The 27,161-nt window shown below is 43.7% G+C and overlaps 1 protein-coding gene across 2 annotated transcripts; it reads left to right on the top strand.

Annotated features, from left to right (window-relative positions):
- The first annotated feature begins 111 nt into the window (after positions 1-111).
- On the top strand, positions 112-27,076 carry LOC117451752 (phosphoinositide 3-kinase regulatory subunit 5-like). 2 transcript variants are annotated; one of them, XM_071204126.1, is made up of 20 exons: positions 112-236; positions 1,897-2,052; positions 4,518-4,641; positions 7,081-7,181; positions 7,273-7,341; positions 8,497-8,635; positions 9,031-9,100; positions 10,119-10,296; positions 10,858-11,023; positions 12,858-12,926; positions 15,788-16,339; positions 17,505-17,734; positions 19,348-19,470; positions 19,927-20,034; positions 20,764-20,857; positions 20,991-21,067; positions 21,156-21,249; positions 21,333-21,409; positions 23,952-24,070; positions 24,469-27,076. In XM_071204126.1, exons 3-20 carry the CDS (start codon positions 4,530-4,532, stop codon positions 24,614-24,616), a joined length of 2,526 nt encoding a protein of 841 aa, XP_071060227.1. In that variant the 5' UTR covers positions 112-236; positions 1,897-2,052; positions 4,518-4,529; the 3' UTR covers positions 24,617-27,076. The 2 variants fall into 2 exon arrangements, with proteins under 2 accessions (XP_071060227.1, XP_071060229.1); XM_071204128.1 differs by having other exon boundaries at positions 4,521-4,641.
- The last annotated feature ends 85 nt before the right edge of the window (positions 27,077-27,161 follow it).

Below are 27,161 nucleotides of genomic sequence, written 5' to 3' on the forward strand. Positions count from 1 at the left end.
TGTGAAATGACTGATATCATGTCCCGTAAACTCCTCCTCCTCCCTGATGTGATGTGAGGAAGCACCTCGGCCTGAAGACTCCTTCAGTTCCTGTTTGTCAGACTCTCGCACTGTGCAGTCGGAGGGTCTATTTCTGAAGAGCTCACACCAGGAGGATGTGGCCTCTGAATGGTTCCCCTCTGCTCTGCTGTGGCTGATCTGGGACGATACAGGACGCTGATGACTGCAGCAGATTGGTGAGACTTGTGTCTATGTGTCTTCATGTTTAACCCCTTCATCTGCCTTAACATGCTTACAGCGCACGACGTGTTTTAGTGTCAGCCGTGCAGAGAAGCCAACACAGTCTCTCACGACCAGGAACAAGCTTCTGTTGCATAACTTCCATTATTTGTAACTTTCAAGCTCTGCAGATTTCCTGTTCCCCTTCTGTAAAAGCAGCTTGACGTGCCAAAGTCTAACAGATAATTGAGTCTCATTGGCATTTCTTTTTCCTTATTGAAAGATAAGATAATGCAATATGTTGTAAAGATGAAAGGGTAGCTGCACACCAGAAGTATCTCCACTATTCCCCCACGTTGTGCAATCAAAGCAACACATGCATTTAATGATCTTTATTTAAAAGACCCATCCAGAATAGAGACCAGTGATGTTGCATTGTGGCCGTAACAGTGCATTGCATAGCCTGACAACAAACAATGGAGTAACACCTGCTTCCTCAGTAGACAATTAATCCATGTGTCCTGCCGGCAGAAGCTGAACATGACAGGTAGTCAGAGCTGCTGCACATTACGAGCTGGATGTGCACGTCGTCATTTCATTCTTTCCAGAAGCTTCAAATAGTTGTAGCCTACTGTTATATTACTGTTGCTTCTTTTAGAATAACCCCTGCTCGTGCATTTGTGTGTAACTACGGTTACAACAAGGCAAGGCAAGTTTATTTATATAGCACTTTTCAACGCAAGGCAATTCAAAGTGCTTTACAAAAAAAAAAATGAAAGACACAACAAGGGTATTTAGTCAGCAGGGACCTTTGAATACTACATTTTTGGCAATTGGGGGGGGGTGAATACTGACATTGTTTGCTAGTAGTTTAAACAGAAATTGCTAGCTAAAAGTAATGGACACACATTTCAAACTGTTAGCTAAAAGTAATGGATATCACAGTTCAACTAATAAGCTAACATGACTGAAGAGCTAGCTTAAAGTCATAGGTAAAGCAGTGTTAAGGGCGGTGGTGGTGAAGTCGATAGGGACTTGGCTTGGCAACTGGAAGGTCACCAGTTCAAGTCCCGGCAAGACCAAGTGCTACCGAGGTGTCCCTGAGCAAGGCACTGTTCCCCACGCTGCTCCCCGGGCGCCGTTCCAAATGGCTGCACACTACTCCTAACACTAGGATGGGTTAAATGCAGAGAAACAATTTCCCCACGAGGAATTAATAAAAGTCCATCTTATCTTAATAGTTTGCTAAAGATAATGGGGGTGAAAAACACTCCATTGGTTGCTAAAGGTAATGCACTTGTTAGCTCAAAGCGATGCACAGCTGGTAAAGCTAGCTTAAAGTAATGGATACAAACAGTTAAAAAAGTGTTAGCTAAAAGCTGTGGGTATACTGTTCAATGGTTTCAACAGAGGACATGGCTAGCTAAAGAATTATGAATGAGTAGCAATGGCTAGCTAAAGTAATGGATGAACAGTTCAACAGTTAGAATGAAACAAATCATTTAAGTCTTATCTTCTATCAATTGTATAAACACACATATACAGTAGCTGGCGCTCACAGTCAATGAAGAGTAGGAGACTGTAGCTGTGAACACACTCTCCTGTGTGGAGGCTTTATGGTGAGGGGCAGCTTCTCTCATTGTCCTTTCTTAACGGCTCATTCATATTTCCCTGTAGGCCCTTTCCTGTTTTCACGAGCCCAGGTGACCCAGCTCTCCAGCTCTGTCACTAAACGCATTATTCAACGACACAGCTGGGCCCGATCGCTGCTTCCTAATGCACATCCACATCCTGGACGCCAACTAGGAGGAAACGCTTCTTTCTTATCAAGAGGTACATCTCATTGCAGTCTTATTGAAACCTTTCTTTGCAAATTGGCGGAGAAGTATTCTTAAAGGGGACCTACTGTATAATGCACTGAAGTATTTTATACATATGTGTCCCCGGTGTGTCGGGGAACTCACGCAGCGTCAGAGAATAAAACCCTCTCTCTTTTCCTCCGTACCCACATCTCTAAAAACGGGGAACAACGGAGCTGATCCAGATTTGCGTCCGATATGACGTAACATCTGAAATGTGGACCCACGGGCCAATCAGAAACGTCGCTATCAGAAACAATGCCCGACTGTTCTGGACGTAATATGGTCGGTGTTTACATTAGCATCGCTAACACTCAGAGCTAACCTGTGCTGGAGAGCATGTGTGTGAAGAAGCAGGAAGTAAAAAGGAACTCGCCTTGTGGTGTAACCGGCAAGAGAGAAAGCCTTTGAGCTCCAGACTGTTTCAGAGAGAATCCTTGATGTGGTTTGGAACATGATATGGCTAATCATTTAGCTGTATCTCCTATAGTTCTGAGCGGGCATTAGCTCCACTTTCTCTTTTTTCAAGCTAAGGACCCCGAACCTGCAGTTCTCTAACAGGACTGGAATAGAGGGATATGAGGGATGTCTAAAATGCATGATCTGTATTTTGAGCAAAACACTTCATATTAGGGATGCTCCGATCGGCCGATACTCGCTCTCTACCGATCGATCGGTGCTCTCTAAACATGCCGATCGCGAGAGCCGATCGCATGACGTAAAATAAATGACACTTTTCTGTGTGTGCGGCTAAACAAGCTCGCCAACATGGCTTCACCGGTCTGGCAGTATTTGAAGGTGTCCGAAAAAGACAGTAAAATAGCGGAATGCAACGTGAAGCAGAAATCCTGCAGCTCCGCCCGCTGAGACGGACCGGTGAGCGGAGCGACACACTAAGAGATAGACCTCACACACTTAGCTATTGTATCTACCTCTGGAACAAGCTACACTAGTTATAAATATATTTATTCTTCACTGTCTGGATCAGTGAGCTGCATGAGATACTGACCGGCTGTCAGGAGGGAGGGAGGGAGAGAGAGGGAGAGAGAGAGGGAGAGAGAGGGAGAGGAGAGGGAGAGAGAGGGAGAGAGACAGAGGGAGAGAGAGACAGGGGGGAGAGAGAGACAGAGAGAGAGAGAGAGAGAGAGAGAGAGAGAGAGAGAGAGAGAGAGAGAGAGGGAGAGAGAGAGAGAGAGACACAGAGAGGGAGAGAGAGAGAGACAGAGGGAGAGAGGGGAGAGGGGAGGGAGGGAGAGAGAGAGAGAGAGGGAGGGAGAGGGGGAGAGAGAGAGAGAGAGAGAGAGAGAGAGAGAGAGAGAGAGAGAGAGAGGAGAGAGAGAGAGACAGGGAGAGAGAGACAGAGGGAGAGAGAGACAGAGGGAGAGAGAGACAGACAGAGGGAGAGAGAGAGAGAGAGCTTCCACTAATTTCTCCCGTGTTATGTTGAGTGAATGTAAACCTGAATAATGTACATAATTTGAATGTAATAATTAGTTGATTGTTGTTGTTGTTGTTGTTTGTGGAAGCTCCAGAGAATGAGCATTAACTGGGTTTAAACATCACTTTAAATGGAAGATTTAAAGTGATGTTTAAATCTTCCATTTAGGCCCCGCCCACTCGATCGGTATCGGCCGAGACTGATTCCGGCGATCGGCTCCGAAATTGGCGATCGGAGCATCCCTACTTCATAGATATGTTTTTTATATATTTGTATATATCTATAATATATGCCCAAAAACAGCATGATAGGTGCCCTTTAAATCTCCCCAGTGAAACAGAACATGTTCTATTTCTTCGTGCGGTCCGTGCGGTCGGTCTCGTCTCTCATCAGATGCAGCCTCACCACAGGGGTCATATGATCTGTAGAAAGCAAACGTGTTTAGTCCATAACTCTAGATCGGGGTTTGTTGCTCTCACTTGGCTAAATGTCTGTTGTTAAAACCCCAAAATGGGAAGTTGCGCTTGCACGACTCATCTCCGTCGCGGCTCTGAGTCATACGCAGTGCTGAGTCAGCAGCTTCTGAGTCATACGCAGTGCTGAGTCAGCAGCTTCTGAGTCATACGCAGTGCTGAGTCAGCAGCTGCGGGAGCTTTTTAAGAATGAAGTAGAGAAGTAGGAGTTGTGGCTGATGTTTTCGACCAGCTCATCTCCGGTTTGCCGCCGCAGGCTGCGACCCGCTCACAGCTTGGGGTAGGAAGTGGCACCGCGTCTTTGCCCTCGCGATCTATTTGTGCATCTGTTAGTGCGACGGAGCCGTTAACTCAACACTGTTTGATTGTCTCCCGAGAGGAACCATAATGATCACAAAGTGCTGGAAACGGCCACAACAGGAAGTTCTTTTTTAGGTTTCCCGGAACACAATCGAAGGCTGTAATTCTTTTTTTTTTTTTATTTCGGGACTTCCTGTTGGTTTTTATCTGCCGTGGATGTTCACACAGCAGCAGAAGAAGATGATGATGAAGATGGAGTCGAGCTCGTGCACGGAGGATCGGATCCAGCATGTCCTCGAGCGCTGCCTCTGTGGTTTGGGCATCGACACTCCGGATAAACAACTCTGGAACGGTAAGACATTATGCTTTTAATGGTAACATAACACGAACACAATGCTGTGGATACATAATGTCCCACAGGAGAAAACTACGTGTGGTAAAAAGTACAAATGATAAGTTGAACCAATGTTGGTGAGAAAAGTTTGCACACGGCCCTATTTGTTTGCAATTCACAATCAAAGCAGAATTAGAAACATTAAGAATCAAGATGAGCGTTCGCTAAGGAAATGAATAACCTGACACTTTGTTAAGTCTATCATTCTTAATTCAAAGATGTTCTTGAACTTAACTATTTAAATAAAGTCATTTTGTTTCACAGTTTAATGCAAAATAATAAAATGGTTTATTAGTTTCTGGTTTCGTGGACAGTCCGCTTTAATTAACTCTAACACAGGGGAGTCAAACTCAATTTCACTCCGGGCCACATCAGCATTATGGTTGCACTCAAAGGGCCGGTTGTAATTTTAATTATATATAAATATACATATGTAAATATATAATATATATTAAATAATGTATTATATTACATTGTTGGCCAGGCATTGGATTATTATCAGTTCTGGTAATATCTTCGTCTGAAAGCAGAAGTCTAGGGAAAATCATTGAAAGCAAATATTCAACAACGACACCTCTTGTATTGTATATTGTATTCTTTGCAAGCTCTTGCGGGCCACATAAAATGAGGGCGCGGGCCGGATTTGGCCCCCGGGCCTTGAGTTTGACACCCCTGCTTTGACACACAAAAGAGTAAATGGGGCAGCCTTAGTCAACATGGTTAATGTCCAGCTGCCAGATGATAATCGACACCCTAAAAGCACGATACGTCACAAGCAGCTACTAGGAAGAAAGACGAGAAGAAAGAGGACGGAAGGATAAAGGAGAACGGTGTAAGGTGATTGTAAAGCCACGATGCAGGACAGACGAGCAGAGAGGCAAGGCGTGCTTCTTGATGTTATAATGAAAAACATTACATTTAAAAGTGTAAATATTCCTTTAGCATGTTCTCTTGAATAATATATAATCCTTTTTTCTGTAAACAATAGTTTTATATATGTACGTGTTAATATTCACTTCCACGTAGTAGCGTAAAATGCACAATTATGTTAACATCCATTGAATGAAGCTTGTCACAGATACCAAAAAAGGAACATGTTGTCCGTCTGTCAAAGACAAACGGGAATTGAAAGTGGTGACACGGAGAGATAGGTGACAGCGTGTGGAGGAGTGTCCGTGGTTAAAGAGGCACGATTGGGATTTTTTGGCTTCTCCCTGACGTGCACTCGGTTTTAGTGCATGTGAATGGTCTGGAAAGGCTAAAATCCCAAGGGTGGTTCGGAGCTGGAGCTTGAAAAGCACCGGTTTTTCCTGTTCACACCGCAGCGGAGCCGCCTCTTGGCTCCGGAATCCGGTTCGTTTCAAGCACCAACAAATTGTCCGGCTAGAGCAAAAGCACCGCATATACGCCACGCTTACGTCGAGGCGGGGGCCGGGGCGGGATCAACTCCTGAACAACAACAACAAGCCCGCGTTTTATCTAGTTTGTACACAACGACCTGCTGGGAATCTGGTCTTCTGAGAGGTGCAGAGGAAGCTGGAGCACAATCAGCCATTGTTGTTGTTGTTGTCGGTGTCAGCTGTGAGGGGTTTCCGCGCGGTTTGGCTTTATGAAGCAGGCACGCAAACAGTTACGTCATGACTCAAACGATGACGCAGCACCAGTCGGACTCTGGGCGGTGTGAACAGAGCCGGAGCTAAACCGAAGAACCGGTTCTGAACCTGAAAAGCTCTAGCACGGAGCTTGAACCGGATTTGCGTTGGTGTGAATGAGGTATTGTAACATTCACACACCTATTCGCTAGCGCTTCAACACATTGTTCGTGATAAGCTAAGGGGCGGGACATCTGTAGGCGGTTGACCAATCACAACAGAGCCGGCCAGCTAACCAATCAGAGCAGACTGGGCTCTGGTTTCAGACGGAGGGTGAAAAGAGGTGCTGCAGCATGAGAACAGTGAAGAGATTTTTGAACATTAAAGCATGGAGACACTGCATACTGATATACACCTGAACATCAGCAGGAGAGGACTCTTTAAAGTAGAGACACTACATACTGATATACACCTGAACATCAGCAGGAGAGGACTCTTTAAAGTAGAGACACTACATACTGATATACACCTGAACATCAGCAGGAGAGGACTCTTTAAAGTAGAGACACTACATACTGATATACACCTGAACATCAGCAGGAGAGGACTCTTTAAAGTAGAGACACTACATACTCTTTAGTGCAAGTTTTATTGTCGACGACTTCCTAAAACAACTACATCTACACTTTTGGCCACAAAGAGAAGTGGCATAACCATTGTTCTGTCTCTGTGTGTGTATTGAACGTGTTTTGACAGCAGAATGAAAGCTAAAAGGAGAAATAAGTGTGTCTGTTTGTCTGTTCAGCCGGGCTGTGCATTAACCGCTGGTGTTTGGAGGAACTTGTGAAGAGACATCCAGAAAACTTCCTCATACTTCTGCAGAAAATACTGAAGAAAACAAAGGAGGTGAAAAGAGAGCTGAAACAACAACAACATCATTTCCCAGAGAGCTATACGAGGAATAAGTTTAATTTCAGGATTCTTCCGTCTTTTACAGGTGCTGGAAGAGTGTCGGTATGAACTGGTGGTGCCACTTACCCTCCTGTTCTCTTCTACCCTGCTTAAAGTAAGAGGATTTTATTTTTAAAATGTACTGTTGCTACAATTTATGGCACGATCCAACCCAGTCTCACGGCATTTCGTGTTATGGTCACAAAGTTAATCTATTGATTCGTGTTCACCATCACGATTTCCCAATTTTTTTCGTGTCACACAGAACGATTTAAAAAGCAATGTAAATAATAACAAATTAGAAGGAAAAAAAGATTTAAAAAATACAGATGTCAGTATTCTGAGGCTCTGAGCCCCATTTCTTTTCCTCACGGACGGCAAAAAAAGTCCGACATTATATAATTTAAAATAAAAATAATAATCGTGGCTTGATACTGAGTACGAAAAGGTTTTTATGAACCCCACAGCTTCCGGTCTACCAAGACCCGACCGGACAAAAATACGTGGTGCAGGCACGAAACACACTACCAATAGAAATACATTACTTTTAAAATCGTTCTGTGTGACACCAAAAAAAGGGGAAAATCGTGTTGGTGAACACGAATCAATAGATTACATTAATTTCGGGACTATTACACGAAATGCCGCGAGACAGGGTTGCACGGTCACATCACGTCACATTACCACCGCTAAGCTAAAGGTGGCTAATGTTGGGCTATAAAGGAACTACAGCACGGTCACATGACTTCACGTCACCACCGCTAAGCTAAAGGTGGCTAATGTTGGGCTATAAAGGAACTACAGCACGGTCACATGACTTCACGTCACCACCGCTAAGCTAAAGGCGGCTAATGTTGGGCTATAAAGGAACTACAGCACGGTCACATGACTTCACGTCACCACCGCTAAGCTAAAGGCGGCTAATGTTGGGCTATAAAGGAACTACAGTACGGTCACATGACTTCACGTCACCACCGCTAAGCTAAAGGCGGCTAATGTTGGGCTATAAAGGAACTACAGCACGGTCACATGACTTCACGTCACCAGCGCTAAGCTAAAGGCGGCTAATGTTGGTCGTGATGACGTTTAATCGTCTCATTTAGACACTTGTTAGCAACATCTATTTCTAAGTCCACCAGTGGGGTATTTGCTGTCGTAAAATAAAAATCTCTTCGCCTTGAGTTAACCACAGACCTTATTGCAGGCTAATAACCAAAAACACACTCAGAAAACCATTGATTTCCAGCCTCTGGGTCCTTGTTTCTCTCAGGCTCCTCATGTGGCTGCAGACCTGGTTTTGCTGCAGGAAGCCTACCTGTTGTTCCACAGCTTCCTGACCTGGCCGGAGCCCTGCAGCTCGGCCAGCAAGCGGCTGCTGAACGTCCTGCAGCAGGAGCTCAGAGCACCAGGTGACTGCTGCAATAAAATACACCTGATGTCCGTCCTGTGTGTTCATTCAAGGATTGGGATCAAGTATGGGGTCTATGGTAATGATTTAAATTAACAGTATGGACAGAAGCCCTGAGATGTCAGTGAGAAAACAGATTATTAATGTCAGGATAAGGAGGAATATAAATGAATGGATGAAGTTAAAATGACTCCACACACAGAACACATTGGCAACTGTGGCCAGAAGACAACTTTAAGGACATTTCTAAACTATAGATGTGAGTCCTAAATTGGTGGTTCGAGGTTCATCTGAAAGAGCTATGTAAGACAAATCATGTATCAGTGTGACCACAGGGGGGCGCTGTTTACCCTCCGAGATGCAGTACACTGAACGGTCTTCCTCCTTTTGTTTCAGGTATTTCATTTCAAAGACTGGTTCAGTCAGAGCAGGGCCTTTCCCCTGAGATGCACCACTCCAAAACCATGTGAGTCCGGCTCTCACACCTAAAGACATAAGCTATTCAAATTGGCTTCATTTATTTGATTAACGGCACCTCATCAAGGCTCTGAACTTCACTTTGGATCTGTTTAATAGTATTTTCACTGTTGAATAATCTCCCTGGTCCCCGGCTTGAGCTTCAGCCTCAGGATCCATGTGTCTGTGATCCTCTCCAGAAGGAAGGAGACATCACATACAGAGCATCAACTAGTTCCTGAGCAGTGTCCTTCACATGCTGATATCCAAGAGAGGGATTCACACAGTCTCAAGATGGAGGAGTAGAAAGCAGTACATCCTGTCATGTACACAACTCGCAACATTCTGACTTTTTCTCAAAATCCTGACTTTTTCTCAAAATCCCCCAAAAATCTGACTTTTTCTCAAAATCGCCCAAAATCTGACTTTTTCTGGAAAAAAATCGGATTTTTTCTCAAAATTCTGACTTTTTTCTCAACAATTTGACTTTTTCTGGAAAAAAATCTGATTTTTTTCTCAAAATTCTGACTTTTTCTCAAAATCTCAACATTTTGAGAAATTCAGACTTTTTCTGAATACTTAAAAATGTTAACTCTCACTCGTCTCCGGCTTGAGCTTCAGCCTCAGGATCCGTGTATCTGTGATCCTCTCCAGAAGGAAGGAGTCATCACATACAGAGACTAGTTCCTGAACAGTGTCCTTCACATGCTGATATCAAGAGAGGGAGTCACACAGTCACAAGATGGAGGAACAGAAAGCAGTATCAATGTTTACTTCAGATTAGCTCCACGTCAGAAATGAGCATGCTTGATGTCTCTCTCCATAGAGGCTGAATCATCATGTTCATCACATAGCTATCATCTGCCTCAAGCAGTCCTGATGCTCTTCCAGGTCATCTCACATCCTGTCATGTTCACAGCTACAGTTGGGATACCTTTGTTAGCATGCTACTCTCATGTTGGAAGAGGACACTCAGTATTTACCCAACAAGTGCTCTTGACTAGTGAGTGTGTGTCGTATGTTATCAGGACGGTGCTGTTGGTGGGTCCGGTGGAGGACGTCCCTCCGGAGGTCCGATCCGTCTCAGATCAGCTGACCAGCAGCCAGGACTCCTGCAGAGACGTCTCTGTTCTCCTCATCCTCCACGCCTTCCAGGCGGCTCTGGGATCCAATCAGAAGCTGCAGACGCTCCGCGGCGCCCTGCAGGTGACCCGCCTCCTCACACCTGTTCTGGATTCTCTAGTCAAAGTCAACTTTATTTTCAATCTTTCCGTTTGTGTGTGCAGACAGAGAGATCGAAATACCGTCTCCCACAATCCAGAATACAAAAACAAATGTATATAAAAATATGTACCCATATATATATATATATATATATATATATATATATATATATATATATATTTATACATATGCACACATTAAGACCTAAATAAAAGTTGGCATCACTCCTGGTCAACTTATACTTTGTTAAATGTTGTCAGAAATATTATGTACTTCTACTTTTACTCAAGTACAAGATCTGAGTACTTCTACTTTTACTCAAGGTCAAGATCTGGGTACTTCTACTTTTACTCAAGTACAAGATCTGAGTACTTCTACTTTTACTCAAGTACAAGATCTGAGTACTTCTACTTTTACTCAAGTACAAGATCTGAGTACTTCTACTTTGACAGGGACTCACATTGCATGTAGTCGATGATACACCAGTCAAAATGCAGTTAATAGGTTCCTCACCTAAAGAAGCTTTCTCTAATGTTCCTGCAGAGTAAGCGTCCTGGAGAGCTGGAGTATTTGATGGAGACGGTGAATACTCTCATGGAGAACGCAGCGTCTACAGCTGACCTCAGCACAGCCAGGACTACTTTAATCCAGAGTATGGAGAGACTAGGAGAGAGCATCACTTCTCCTCCTGAAGGCTGCACTGAAACTGGTAAACAAAGATATAAACATAACATGACATGGATAGATAATTATTCAACGTATTAGGTGACTGCTTAAGGACACGGACCACCTAACGAGATAGAGAGGGGTAGGTAGGTAATCAAAAACAACACACGGACCTTCTAACTCCCCAAATACCCAAAAACAAAAGGCCTGCTTGCCACTCCAACAGTCTCTAACAAATTGAGAGGGGTCTGCCTGCAGACCTCCACTCTCAGGACACCTCCACTGTCAGGACAGGAAGTGCACGCTAAGAATTCCAAAATAAAATCACCACTATCAGTACAGTGCCACTTTCCAAACAGGAAATGCACGCAAATACAAAATAAAATCGGATCGTGACACTTAATATAATACATATGTATCAGGGTTTCCGTTAGCCGGTAATTACCGGTTTTTAGCTGGTAACATTTATAAAAAACCGGTAAATTCAAAACCTGACGGTCAAAATGTCTGGTAATAATTAGGGAGGCTCCGATCGATCGGCCGCCGGTCATTATCGGCCGATATTCACTCTTAATAGTTTGATCGGTGCTCTCTATAAAGGCCGATCAGGAGAGCTGGATCTGATCGATATGGACATGAACGCGAGTGAAGTGTAACCGGAGCGAGAGAGAGATCAGATCAGCTGCTGAGTCTGACCGAGACACGCAGCTCTGCATGATCACCTGAAGCCCCGCCCTCTGTTTAGCGAGCTGCAGGAGAAACTGACTGCTGTCAGGAGAGAGAGAGAGAGGGAAAGAGAGGGAGAGAGAGAGAGGGAAAGAGAGGATCCGTTTCTCCCGTGTTATTATTCAAAGTTGATGTAAACTTCTGAATAATGTACGTTATCTACTACAAGTAGTTTGTTTGAATGTAATAATTATGTTGTTTGTTGTTTGTGGAATCATTTATTGAAAAATGAATCTGAATTTTTCGATCTGTTACGATTTATAAACTGAAGCAATATAAAAATGAGCCCGTGAACTGAGTTTTAAACTGAAGCATATCCGCTCATAGTCCGGTAATTACCTGCTAACGGAAACTCTGCTACACAACTATTATTATTATTGAAATATGACGGGTAAGTTTCAAATTAGTCCGGTAAAATAAATTCTGCCCGGACATTTGGCCGGCGAGAAAAAAATCCTAGCGGAAACCCTGATATGTATATATGTATGTATATATATATATATATTGATATATACGGACATCTTGTATTGTAGTTACTATCAGTACAGCCGCAGCGCCACTTTCAGAAATGCACGCAAATACTAAATAAAATCGTACTGACACTTATTATATACATAAAGTATATATAGATATATATAAAAATAGGGACACCTTGTATTGTTTACTCTCAGTACAGCACCACTTTCCGAACAAGAAATGCACGCTAATACAACCTAAAATAGCACTGACACTTATTATCTATATATATATATATATATATATATATATATATCTATAGATATATTTAAAATAGGTTTTACACCGCATATAAAATGTAGACTACATTTATGACGGATTTTATGTCCGAGCCAACAGACTCAGATCGTTGGCTGAAAGCTCCGCATGTAGTACACACATCCGCTGTGGATTTTCAAAATAAAATACAGCTATGGTTGCAGGCCCAAGTTTAACATTAATCCAACATTACACACAGATGAATTATTTACACTGTTCCATTTATTTAGCATTGTTTACACACTCATCGCCTGCGTGTCTCTGTTGCCACCTCTATTAGTCATTTTTAAACAATTTGAGAAATGCTTTATTTATTTTAAATGTTAGCACACTGATGTAAACAGTAGTACTTATTTAACATGACCTTTTCTCTTTAGGACATGTTGAGACTCTCGTGCTGCCCTCACCCAAATGTTACACGTGCTCCTGGGAAAACGACAGCTTTGGTAAGTTTCTATATCTTTATTTATTTATGAAGTACGGGATAATGTGCAGCAAGGCGGTCATTATGATCAAGGTCCTGATCAGCCTGTCGGGGTTATTCTCCCCATAACGACCAAGTCGCTGCACATTGTCCCTACTAAACAATCTAATGAATCGACTCCCAATATTAATTGAAATGATTTTTTTGACTTAAAAATTATCGTATTTCTTCCACTAAGAAAAAAAAACTCGCACCAACGGCTGGAACTGCGACAGCAACAACTTTACGGCAGCACGGTCCAACTCTGTTTCCAGTTTCTGATCCACTAACAAGTCCTTAACTCTACAGAGCTCATACCGTGTTACGTCCACACAGCAGCTTTTCAAAAATCTTGAACATCTTGGAGCTGGGCGTGTCTGACAGCTTGGGGGTTTTTTGCGACCAACAACCAATCACATGAATCTCCCGCCCCCGACATACAAAGCAAAAAACCCCGGGGATTTTATGCGAGCAATATATATATATATATATATATATATATATATATATATATATATATATAAACTCCCCAAACAGGCGAAACCCTACCAGTTCCCCCACTGTCTCTGCCACCTCCCTCCATGCTGGTTCCTCCGGTTTGTATCCCGGTAATAGTTCTGGTCGTAAAGAACCGGGTGATTTGCTACCGTAATTTCTCGTTTGGAATATGAGGAAATGAACTGCGGTCTGGTTCTCCCTGCTTACACGCGGTTTGATTGGCTAGCGCTTGTACTGTCAGATTTGCATAAACGTGTTTGATTGGCTGACGCTTTCAGCTCAGCTTCAAAAGTTGAACATTGCTCAACATTGGAATCCTGGAGATCCTGGACATCCTGGAAATCTTCGCCTCGCTCCCCCACAATGCAGTTCGGCGAAAAGCGAGGCAAAGTGACGTCATCCCCATTCAAAGTCAATGGGCAGAGAAGCGGTGGAAGATTCTTCTGAAGCTGCTGTGTGGACGTACCGGTGTTTACTTCCTCTCTGCCTTCTTCTGTTCACTTATCTGACGTCCAGCGCTCCGTTTTGACAGCGGTCTGTGCTACTGCATTAACAACGTGTCGCATGTTAAGAATTGAGTATTCAACTACGCCATGTAATAAATTAAACTAATCAATATCAAAGTACAAGAAAACCAAGTTAGTTGGAGCAAAGTGCAGAAAACCCTCACATGAGTAATCCAATTAAATAGTTTTTGGTTAACAGCCTCAAATGTAATGGTAAAAAAATATATAAATGTATGATCCATTTCAAATATAACAATACAAGAACATATATATTACTTCAAGTCTCAAGATAGGAATTTAGCAAAGGAATGTACGGGGGCTGAAACAGTAATACAGTACTAAAACATGAAATGAAATTCATTCATAAATTCGTGATTGATAAATATACTTTAAATCATAAAATAATAATACAAACAAAGCGAAAATACTTATTAACACATACATTAAAAATACATTTAAATCCATATAAGAAATTGTATACAAGTACATATATGAATCGAAATACCTCTAGACTTTACTATAACATTATTTTTAAAGATGAACCCACAACCTTTTTATTCCAGAGATACTTTACATATTATTGGTTATAAAGTCAATTTGAATCACTTTCAAATGTTGCATTATTCACTAGATTTGTCTATTTTTTTTATTGATTTGTTTCAATAAAGGTACACAAAACAATCCAATCCAACTTTATTTATATAGCACTTTAAAAACCTTCAGACCAAAGTGCTGTGCAGAGAGATAAGCTCACACAACATAATATAAATACAAGATACAAACACAAAACAAACCATAATAAACGTAATAATTAAAAAATAAATAACAGCCATATAATAAAAACAATAGACCACTGAAAGCAAATAAAAGCATCTACTTGTTTCTGAATGCCAAGGAGAAGAGGGGGGTTTTAAGACGGGATTTAAAAGCAGTCAGTGTGGGCGCCTGTCTGGTGAGCGAGGGCAGGTCGTTCCACAGTTTAGGGGCGGCAGCAGAGAAAGATCAAACAACACACAATCAGGTTATTAATACAAGACTGGTCCAGTAAAAATGTTAAATGAGGCAAAGGACAACACGCAGACGACACATCACAAAGCATGACATGTTACACTGACTGTATAATACACAGTGAAAACATTTAGAAACGGACAATCTCAAATCCAGCATTCTAGATATTCAAGATTCAAGGCTTTTATTGTCATGTGTATACACAGTAGCTCTGAGGTCACAGGCTCCTCCAACAGAGCAACACAATAAAACAGATAAAATAGTGCAAGTAAATATAATAAAATAGATTAGATGATGATAGATATTATTTTTTTATTATTTATCCTTTATTTATCCAGGAATGTCCCATTGAGATACAAGATCTCTTCTTCCAGGGAGTCCTGACCAACACGGCACACAACAAGTTTCAACATAAAACAAGGGCATTAAACAAAAAAACATACAATTCAAATATAAATCCAGAAGGCCATTTGTGCAGTGGCAAGAAGCGTAATCACATCAGCAATAGCATCATGTTTCATGAAGGGCTAATCGTAGCATACCTTTAAAAGCATTTACAGTAGGAAGAGCCTCGAGACAAAGTTTTACTTGCAGCGTATTCCATAAAACGGGAGCATAGTGGGAGAATGCAGCTTTACCGAGCTCTGACTGCATCAAAGGAACATTTAAAAGCATCCCATTGGCTGCTCGTCTGGTATTAAAAAAGCAAGTATAAAAGGACAGAAGTCTGGAGATATATAAGGGCAGCTTACCTAGCAATGACTTAAGGATAAAAATCAACATATACGTAATTACCCGTAACATTTCTCAAATCTTCTCCCCATTCCTGCAGATTTCCTGAACAGCCTTCTGGACTCCGACATGGACTCCGCTGCGGATTGTTTCCTGGAGGCAGAAATAGACGAGGAGGATAAAAACGACACCAGCGTGGACGAGGAAGACCAGGCCGAGGGGAACAAAGATGTGGACTTTCTGAACAATCGTATCTCCTTCGCCTCCTCCTCCTCCAGAGACTCCGGATACTCCTTCTCCACGCCTTCTGGATCTTCAGGCGTGGAGAGCGACTTCAGTGAGGATATAACCCACGAAGACGTACAAGAGGGACCGCCAAAGCTTCGGAAGAAACCCAAGAAGAAGTCGAGAAGCATCTTAGGCGTGGAGCGATTCTCCTCGTTCTTCAAGACTCCACGAAGCCCGGGGAGCTGCCGGAGAGTTCAGAGTATGGGCAACCGGGTCGATTTCACTAAAGACACTCAAAGAAATGAATCGCAGCTCAAACACCCGACGTTCCTCTCCAAACATCCGGATCCCCTTTCCCCGAGGAAGCACGTTTGTGTCCGTAGGAGACCGATCCTGAGCTGCTACGAAGGGGTGGTGGAGGAAGGTAAGATGGATGGATGGATAGATGGATGGATAGATGGATGGATGGATGGATGGATGGATGGATGGATGGATGGATGGATGGATGGATGGATAGATGGATGGATAGATGGATGGATGGATAGATGGATGGATGGATGGATAGCTGGATGGATCGCTGGCTGGCTGGCTAGCTCGCTCGCTGGCTGGCTGGCTGGCTCGCTCGCTGGCTGGCTGGCTCGCTCGCTCGCTGGCTGGCTGGCTCGCTCGCTCGCTGGCTGGCTCGCTCGCTGGCTGGCTGGCTCGCTGGCTCGCTGGCTGGCTCGCTGGCTGGCTGGCTCGCTCGCTCGCCGGCTGCTGGCTGGCTCGCTGGCTGGCTGGCTCGCTGGCTGGCTCGCCGGCTGGCTGTCTGGCTCGCTCGCTGGCTGGCTCGCTGGCTGGCTCGCTGGCTCGCTCGCTGGCTGGCTGGCTGGCTCGCTGGCTGGCTGGCTCGCTCGCTGGCTGGCTGTCTGGCTCGCTCGCTGGCTGGCTCGCTGTCTGGCTCGCTGGCTGGCTGGCTGGCTGGCTGGCTGGCTGGCTGGCTGGCTGGCTGGCTCGCTGGCTGGCTGACTGGCTCGCTCGCTGGCTGGCTCGCTGGCTGGCTGGCTCGCTGGCTGGCTGGCTCGCTGGCTGGCTGGCTCGCTCGCCGGCTGGCTGTCTGGCTCGCTCGCTGGCTGGCTGGCTGGCTGGCTCGCTGGCTGTCTGGCTGGCTGGCTGGCTGGCTGGCTGGCTGGCTGGCTGGCTGGCTCGCTGGCTCGCTGGCTGCTGGCTCGCTGGCTGGCTGGCTGGCTGGCTGGCTCGCTGGCTCGCTGGCTGGCTGGCTGGATGGCTGGCTGGCTGGCTGGCTGGCTGGATGGCTGGCTGGATGGCTCGCTGGCTCGCTGGCTCGGTGGCTCGCTGGGTGGCTGGCTCGCTGGCTGGCTCGCTCGCTGGCTCGCTGTCTGGCTGGCTGGCTGGCTGGCTGGCTGGCTCGCTGGCTGGCTCGCTGGCTCGCTCGCTGGCTAGCTGGATGGATAGATAGATGGATGGATAGATAGATAGATGGATGGAAAGATAAAATACTGTTTCCACGAATTAGGATAATTAAACCTGTTTTAAGTCTTCCCTCGTGAATCTTTGGCCGTTAAACCACTTTTCTTTTCCATGAAAAGTGCCCACGCTGGTCCGAGTGGTGGTGTTTGGAGGAGATAAGGAGGCAGGGAGGCTGGCGAGGGCGTACAGCGACCTGCAGCAGAAGGAGAGCAAATGTCCACGACTCACCAAGACGTGCAAACTGCAGTTTTACCTCGTTCCCACCAGAGGGAGGACGACAGGAAGTGCAGGAGGAGGAAACACTTCCACTGAGGGGTCGACAGGAAGCTCAAGATCGGCTGCTTCTGTGGTGAGAACATCTGTGACTGTGTATACCAGTCCTAGTATTAAAACATTCAAGATTCAAGGCTTTTTTTATCACTTGTACATACAGTGTAGTTATGACGATGAAAATCTTAGGTGACAGGCTCCTCCAACAGTGCAACACAATAAAACAGATACAATAGTTAAAATAGGGTTAGAATATAATAGAAATAGTGCAGAATAGTCTATATACAAGGAATTGGAAACAAACTGGAAATAAAGCAGAAAAAAGGCAGAGTTGGAGAGGAGCGAAAGACACGGCAGCCATCATCACCGGCGCCATCTTTGTCAACATTTCTCAGGATGAGGTTGACTTAATATGAAAATACACCTTCATTACAGGACTAAATAAAATAAAAATAGCCGACCAATGACCAACTAGTGTAAGCACAGTGGTGGGATATAATAACGGACATTTACTCAAGTTCTTTTAATATATCTTCATGTCAATTATTGTACCTAAACTTCAGTAAGATTTGAATGCAGGACTTTTACTTGTAGAGCAGTATTTTTCAATGGTACTCTAACTTAAGAATCTAACCACAAAAACGACTATAGCCGAATATGTACAACAGTCTATTTTTCAATGGCTAAGACGAGACCATGAAAAATCGGCACGGATATCATTAAACACCAACTGTGACGATATCAAGATGCAATATTGTTGACCAAAAAAAGACTCAAAAGTAGTTTAGAAATAGAAAAGCTTGAAAATAACAGTTCTGCTAATGGATATAACTGCATCTCGACTCTCAATCAGAGCGACCTTAGCAACAGTCTGCTATTAAGTAATAACAGACCACTGTATGTCCAAACCAACCAATCAGAATCAAGTATTAAACTAAGCTGTGTATATTAACAAACATTAATCCTGGTGTGGAATCACTAGTTTAAATTTTATTGTCCATACTTGAAAGAACAGATCAGAGCGTCCCCTTAGCAACAGTCTGCTATAGAGAAATAACAGACTGCAGAAAGTCTAACATCGACCAATCAGAATCAAGTATTCAACTAAGCTGTGGGTAACAACATACATTACCCCTGGTGTGGAATCACTAGTTTAAACTTACTGTCCATGCTTGAAATAATAGATCAGAGCGTCCCCTTAGCAACAGTCTGCTATAGAGAAATAACAGACTGTAGAAAGTCTAACATCGACCAATCAGAATCAAGTATTCAACTAAGCTGTGGGTAACAACATACATTACCCCTGGTGTGGAATCACTAGTTTAAACTTACTGTCCATGCTTGAAAGAACTGATCGGAGCCTCCTTAGCAACAGTCTGCTATTAAGTAATAATAGACCACTCATTTCCAAACCAACCAATCAGAATCTAGTATTCAACTAAGCTGTGCATAACAATATAAATTACCCCTCGTGTGTTAAACGTTACTGTCCATACTTGAAAGAACAAATTAGAGTGTTCTTAGCAACAGTCTGCTATTAAGTAATAACAGACTCCAGAAAGTAAAAAAATGGACCAATCAGAATCAAGAATTCAGAAGTCATTAGAAGATACTACTTTTCACAGACATGTTAACAGTAAACTATAATTAAATGTAATTCCTGTATTCCCTTGTGTCCTTTTATTGTTCCAGGAGTGTAATGGTGGTGTGTTGGAGGACTCCACTGATATCGCCCACATGCTGGGTCTGATGGACTCGTGGTACGAGAGGAACGTCCTCAGTCTGCTCAGCCTGTCCTCTGAAGTCCTCTGTCAGGTCCGCCATCTTTCTGCTCCATGCGTCACATCACTCAAGATAACAGTTCATGTTAAAGGGTTTATTCTGGCATCTTATTCCTTCAGCGACATCAAGAGGCACCCTTTATGAGCTTTTACATTTAGAAAAACGGCTCACGTAACAGACCAGGATTTTTTTCGAGGGGAATTAGGGAGTTTTTGTGTCAGGCAGACGGGATGATATGCCTATCATCCAATACAAATAAGAAGCTTTAATAAGTGCCTCCTCCATGCTAATCGTCTCATAGCTTTATCTTGGAAAAATGTCTTCCTGCCTCTTTGGATGATATACATTACAAACTTAAGGGGAAACAAGAGGGAGCCTTTTATGCATTTTATGGAAAATTAGGAGTTTTAAAATAATTGTTCACAAGTCGTTTGTAAACAGGGTGAAGTTGTTCTGATATAAGTGCTGACTGTGTGTGTGTGTGTGCAGCCTGCCTGTAAGGAAGTGAGCAGCACGGAGAACCTGCTGACTGACATGGTGCTTTATTACTGTCGACATGCGGACCAGGCTGTTCTGCTGCAGCTCTACCAGGCAGAGGTGAGAGACACACACACACACACACACACACACACACACACACACACACACACACACACACACACACACACACACACACACACACACACACCTGAATACCTTTTAAACCCTATTTTCTTGGAATTGAATATGTCTGAGAGTGCAGAAAAGACAAATATAGAATTCAAAAATCATTTCAGACTAATGGACTTATGTTTGTCATGAATTACTATTTATTTGTAGATAAAGTTTGTTATTAGTTGAGGAATAGGCCCAAGAGTGGTGCAGGAATGAGAGCACAGTGGGCTCATAGGGGGGGGGCAGGAGCTCCAACACGCCGTGTAGGACAGAGAGTGAATACAGAGATGCTGTGAGAAACCAAAGTGAGTTTGGAACATTGAACAATGTGGATCTATTCTAGAAGACCTCAGCACTGGAACTATGATCAGTAGAAATGGCCGTGTGATGGGACCTGAACAAAACGTGGAAGTCTCATAAACTTTTGTTTTCCACTGAGATTATTTTCTGCAATAATCCCAAATCCCATGGAAAAATCCCATTGGCTTTTTGTCAAGGGAACCAGAGAGATTCTACCTTCAGGGTCGGCTTACAAAAGGACATCATCCCTGCACCGCTGCATAGTGTGTACATATGTTTTTTACCTGTGTGTGTGTGTGTGTGGACATCAGGAAGATAGCTAGTGCTAATGCTAATGGGGATGCTAATACAAATGTGTCCTCCTCCACACAGCTGACCCTGGCTGGAGGAGAGAGGAGGAGGGAGGTGTTCCTCCACTCTCTGGAGCTCGGACACTCTGCAGGAATCAGAGCGGTGAAGGCCATGGGTGAGTCACACTCAGACAGACAAACCCAGACAACCACACACACACACACACACACACGCACGCGCGCGCGCGCGCGCGCACACACACACACACACACACACACACACGCACGGTCTAATGTGTATTTCTGTAGGTGCTGCCAGCAAAAGGTTTGGAATAGACAAAGAGCGGGAGGCTGTTCCTTTAGATCTGCGAGTTGGCTACAACAAGGTATTTTCCTGATTGACGCACACAGATTTCCTGTCTACACAAACAATAACGCACTCTAATGTGTTTCTACACCTGCACCCGTTTACAGGTGGCCGTCAGTGGGAGGAGTCAGTGGACCCAGACGGAGATGGTTTGCACGTCAATAAATCTTTACAAAGCCTGCAGGAAACCTGAGCAGCTAGGTGTGTATAACTGAGCCTTCCTGTGGTTTTATACGATATATATATTATTTGTTTTCCAAGCAAATCAAATCTCTTCTGTTCAGATACAAGAATAGAAAGTCTGCAGCTGACAATGACAGAAGTCCTGAAGAGCTCCAAGTCGAAAAAGGGCTACAACCAGGTAAAGGGTTCAAACATAATCTCATAGAGTGGTAAAGGAATGAGTCCTAAAACCCAGAAAGGAGTCATTTGAAGAATTCCTTTCCCTCGTCTAGAAGTCAAAGGTTTTCGGATTGTGAGTTTGGTTGTTAGCCGGAAATAAGGTCTGAGGCTAAAGAGATTTTAACGTTTTGTTCTTTAACATAAAAGACGTCAGTAAATACCCCACTGGTGAATTTAAAGTGTTTAAATGAGACGACTAAACGTCATCACGCCCAACATTAGTTGCCTTTAGTTTAGCGGTGGTGACGTGAAGTCATGTGACCGTGCTGTAGTTCCTTTATAGCCCAACATTAGCCTCCTTTAGCTTAGCGGTGGTGACGTGAAGTCATGTGACCGAGCTGTAGTTCCTTTATAGCCCAACATTAGCCTCCTTTATTACATGGCTTAGTTGAATACTCGATTCTGATTGGTCAATTCAGAACACGTGACACGTTGTTAATACCGAACAGACAGACCGCTGTCAAGCACTTATTGACCGTTGTTAAGGAAGCTCACATCTTCAGAAAGAAGTCCGGTCGATTGAACTGTATACAGTTGGGCCGAAAAGCAAACTGCATGCAGTTTGCTTTTGGAACTGGGACAAGAAAAACTGCGGAGAAGTAACGGGGCAGAAACCCTCCTTTTTACGCAGCGGTCCAGACATAGACATCAAACGGCGACACATATTCACTTGCCAGTTACTTTGGCATCAGGGTAGGGATATCTAGATACTTTCCAAGGTCTGACATCATGAATTGTGCTACTTTTAAAGCAAGGAGCGATGTTTTCAAATCTGTAATCAAAAAGCTCCTCAAAAACGCAAGCAGGTCCTACCGTTGGCTTTTCAAACTGACAAGAGACGCTCTCACTGTTTTTCAAATGTAACAGTTTGAAAAGCAAGCAAACTGTCTGATTGTCTTTAGTTTTCCGCTGTCGGGTGAGAGCAACATGGAGGATTTTAACATTCATTTTAATATATTTGGAGAGCACAGTAATTTGGAGTAATGGTTAGTGGCTGATGAGTCCCCAGTGAAGAAAAGAAAAAGACAAGAGGGACAAGAAAACAGCGGAGAAGTAACGGGCAGAAACCTCCTTTACGCAGCGGTCCAGACATATACATCAAATGGCAAAACATACAGTGTGCAGTTACTTTGGCATCAGGGCAGGGATATCGAGATACTTTCCAAGGTTTGACATAATGAATTGTGCTACTTTTAAAGCAAGCAGCGATGTTTTCAAATCTGTAATCAGAAAGCTCCTCAAAAACGCTATCGAAGCAGTTCCTGCCGTTGCTACGTTAGTTCAAACAGTAACATCGGACTATTTTTCTTCGCGGATGCATGTCAATTTAAATCAATACATACAACTATTTTTTAAATCAATAAAATCATTTTCTAAATCCATAAAAGCATTTCAATTAATATTGGGAGTCATAACGTTACTTTGTTGAGAATGTGGCCATGTAATAAGCGGGATAATGTGCAGCGACTTGGTCATTATGGGGAAAAGAACACCTTCATGCCGATCTAGATCCCTCCGCTTCGCATCGGGCTCCTGATCAGCCTGTCGGTGTTCTTTTCCCCATAATGACCGCGTCGCAGCACATTATCCCTTACTTAGCTTAGCGGTGTTGACGTGAAGTCATGTGGCCGTGCTGTAGTTCCTTTATAGCCCAACATTAGCCGCCTTTAGCTTAGCCGTGGTGACGTGAGGTCATGTGACCATGCTGTAGTTCCTTTATAGCCCAACATTAGCCGCCTTTAGCTTAGCCGTGGTGACGTGAGGTCATGTGACCGTGCTGTTGTTCCTTTATAGCCCAACATTAGCCGCCTTTAGCTTAGCCGTGGTGACGTGAGGTCATGTGACCGTGCTGTAGTTCCTTTATAGCCCAACATTAGCCACCTTTAGCTTAGCGGTGGTGACGTGAAGTCATGTGACCGTGCTGTAGTTCCTTTATAGCCCAACATGAGCCACCTTGAGCTTAGCGGTGGTGACGTGAAGTCATGTGACCGTGCTGTAGTTCCTTTATAGCCCAACATTAGCCACCTTTAGCTTAGCCGTGGTGACGTGAAGTCATGTGGCCGTGCTGTAGTTCCTTTATAGCCCAACATTAGCCGCCTTTAGCTTAGCGGTGGTGACGTGAAGTCATGTGGCCGTGCTGTAGTTCCTTTATAGCCCAACATTAGCCGCCTTTAGCTTAGCGGTGGTGACGTGAAGTCATGTGGCCGTGCTGTAGTTCCTTTATAGCCCAACATTAGCCGCCTTTCGCTTAGCGGTGGTGACGTGAAGTCATGTGACCGTGCTGTAGTTCCTTTATAGCCCAACATTAGCCTCCTTTAGCTTAGTGGTGGTGACGTGAAGTCATGTGACCGGGCTGTAGTTCCTTTATAGCCCAACATTAGCCTCCTTTAGCTTAGTGGTGGTGACGTGAAGTCATGTGACCGAGCTGTAGTTCCTTTATAGCCTAGCGTACAGGTGGTGTGAATACATGAATATAACACCTCTTTTCTCTCCGCTTGCAGCACATCTGTGTCTCCGAGGTGAAGGTGGATAAGGTGCAGGTTCATGGAAGAGAAGATGGAACGACTTTCGCTGTGTGCCTGGATCAGGATGAGAAGAAGTTCATCCAAAGTGTCACCAGGTAGATCATAAACCTTAACACAATAATAAGTACCAATACAAAAGTGTAAAACTCCCTACAATACTTTTCAGTTATCATCATGTTTAAATAATGTAACTTTCTGTGTACTAAATGCTAAACTGAATTTATTTTTCTTCACAGTCTGGGATATGTCAATGATGAGCAGCAACATTGATTTTCATGCAGTAAAGCAGCTAATATGCCTCTAATAGAAACCAGGAGAATAGCATTTATTTGCACCATAGGTCAAACATAAGATAATGGCTAAATGTGGTGGAAATGAGTAAATACTAAAATGTTTACATGATGTGTTAGTTAAAGCAGATATTACATTTGAATTTCACAGCCTAATGTTCTGCACCTGTGCATATGTTAATCATTATATTCTGTACCTGCAGGTGTGAGGTGTCTCTGTGCTCTAAATCAGGAAGTGGATCAGACTGGAGATCCTATAAACCGTCTCCGGGTCAGGTTCAGCCTCTGCACCCGTCCTACTGCTCCCTGCTCTGCCTCCCCCTCACCTCCTTCTCTGCCTCTCCGCCCTGAACACACTCAGTCTGAGACAATCCACGGATTCTTAAAACTGAAGCAATGCTGGATGCGGAATAAAGAGACTGTGTAGATAAAAGAGATTCAAGTGGTGCAGGGATGAGGTATTTTTGTAGGACGATCTGAAAGTTAGCATCTACCTGGTTCACTCAACAAAAAGTAAAAATAAAGGAACTACTAGCACGGTCACATGACTACACGTCACCACCGCTAAGCTAAAGGCGGCTAATGTTGGGCTATAAAGGAACTACAGCACGGTCACATGACTACACGTCACCACCGCTAAGCTAAAGGCGGCTAATGTTGGGCTATAAAGGAACTACAGCACGGTCACATGACTTCACGTCACCACCGCTAAGCTAAAGGAGGCTAATGTTGGGCTATAAAGGAACTACAGCACGGTCACATGACTTCACGTCACCACCGCTAAGCTAAAGGTGGCTAATGTTGGGCTATAAAGGAACTACAGCACGGTCACATGACTTCACGTCACCACCGCTAAGCTAAAAGAGGCTAATGTTGGGCTATAAAGGAACTACAGCACGGTCACATGACTTCACGTCACCACCGCTAAGCTAAAGGAGGCTAATGTTGGGCTATAAAGGAACTACAGCACGGTCACATGACTTCACGTCACCACCGCTAAGCTAAAGGCAGCTAATGCTGGGCGTGATGACGTTTAGTAGTCTCATTTAGACACTTGTTAGCAACCGCCATTTTTAAATTCATCAACGTGGTATTTAGTGACGTATTGTTGTAGATCAGGGGTAGCCAACACGGTGCCCGCGGGCACTCAGTCGCCCGCAGGGGCAACGTGAGGCGCCCGCCGGGCACTTCTAAAAATAGCTCGCCAAGAAAATCCAAAATGTATAAAATACACACCAAAAAAAAGGAAATGTAATTAAAAGAATCTACCCCATGCATAAACGAAACCTAAATCATAGCGAACTCTATCTACTTACTATAACTCTATATCTATCTAACACCCCTCCTCCCCCCACCCCCACTATGAATATCGACCAATCACGTTCTTGCTTGATTTCCGGGACCAGCGTTGCAGTCGGGAAGAAAAGCAATGTGGCACCTCCCCGCTGATTTTCCTTCTGGCAGAATCTACACATCAGCCCCATTGAACAGCCTATCATGCCAGATACAACACATGAGGGCCAGAGTTTTACTCTGTGTGTTGTAACTTGCATATATATTTATTCCACTTGACGCACAGACACGGCGTAAACTCCACTGGGGACATGTCCCCAGCACTTTTCGAAATCCCGTTTGTGTCCCCCCACTTTACAAATATGTTTATTATTATTTTTTTAACGCATGCCGTCATCGCCACGGAGGAGCACTCAGAGAGAGAGAGATAGAGATAATTCCAATGTGTACTATAGGACAGTACAAAAAACAGTTTAAAAGGGGAGTGGTTAGTAAAATATGCATAAAAAAAAGAAAGAACGCTAACTGGGTAACACAAGATATGAATAAACAAGTTTAAATGATTTGTTATTTGTTGTGATCATATTCTAAAAATGTTTGGATTATTGAAAAGTATACAGCTCCCTTTCATCTGAGTGTTGAGAGCTGTATCCATAAATTCATTTTGTGCTCAAAGTGCACCAGATTGATGCATTTCACTTCAACATTTAAAAAAAAAATCTTCCCGGGGTTGCATGCCCCGCGGACCCCCCCAGAGGAGGTGAGGACCCCCCTAGAGGAGGTGAGCCCCCCCCCAAATAAAGCAGGTTAAAATAATTAAATTGCATACATGTTCTTTTAGTAAACACTGAAAACGGGTCCCACAGACCCAAACAGCACACAAAGGTTAAAGGTAAGCATATAATAATGTTAAAATGTGCTAAATATATACACTGCAAAAAAAAGAAAAGAAAAGAGGAGTAAAAGTAGCCCCCGTTTTATTTTTTGAAAGTAGCCCTCACCCTAAAAAAGGTTGGTGACCCCTGCTGTAGATCAAACATATCTTCAGCTTGTGTTAACCACAGACCTTAGTTCAGGCTAACAACCAAAAACACAATTGACTTCCAGATGAGCGATAACATAAACTCCTAAAGTGCTGACTAATCTCTTGGTTTTAGGACTCATTCCTGCACCGCTTTATGAAGTAGCACTGTACAGATACATGTATTACATCACTCACATTTCAGGTTTATCTGTAGATGATATACGGGTGTGTCACATCTTGATCCAAAGGAGGCGTGTTGGACTGTTTCCAGAAACGTTTAGTTTGATTCCCGTAGTTGCTTGAAGTTTGTAAAAATAGAAAATGAATGCCAATGATCTGCTGTCAGGAGCATTAAACTGATTACTTGATTACCACTGTGTACTTCCTGCTGAGTAAATATATATGTTGTAAAATAAGCTATTTATTTTGAAGTGATTGCATTTCATTGTGTGTTTATATCTCGCCACATTTCAAAATAAAATCCTTCTTATGCAGTTGTGTTCATTTGTTTGGCTCTTGCAGTCGAGACAGGGACTGCCCTCTTGTGCACTTCCTCCTCCTCTCACCCTGTCTCACTTG

The sequence above is a fragment of the Pseudochaenichthys georgianus genome, chromosome 8 (assembly GCF_902827115.2).
Source record: "Pseudochaenichthys georgianus chromosome 8, fPseGeo1.2, whole genome shotgun sequence".
Classification (NCBI taxonomy): Eukaryota; Metazoa; Chordata; class Actinopteri; order Perciformes; family Channichthyidae; genus Pseudochaenichthys; species Pseudochaenichthys georgianus.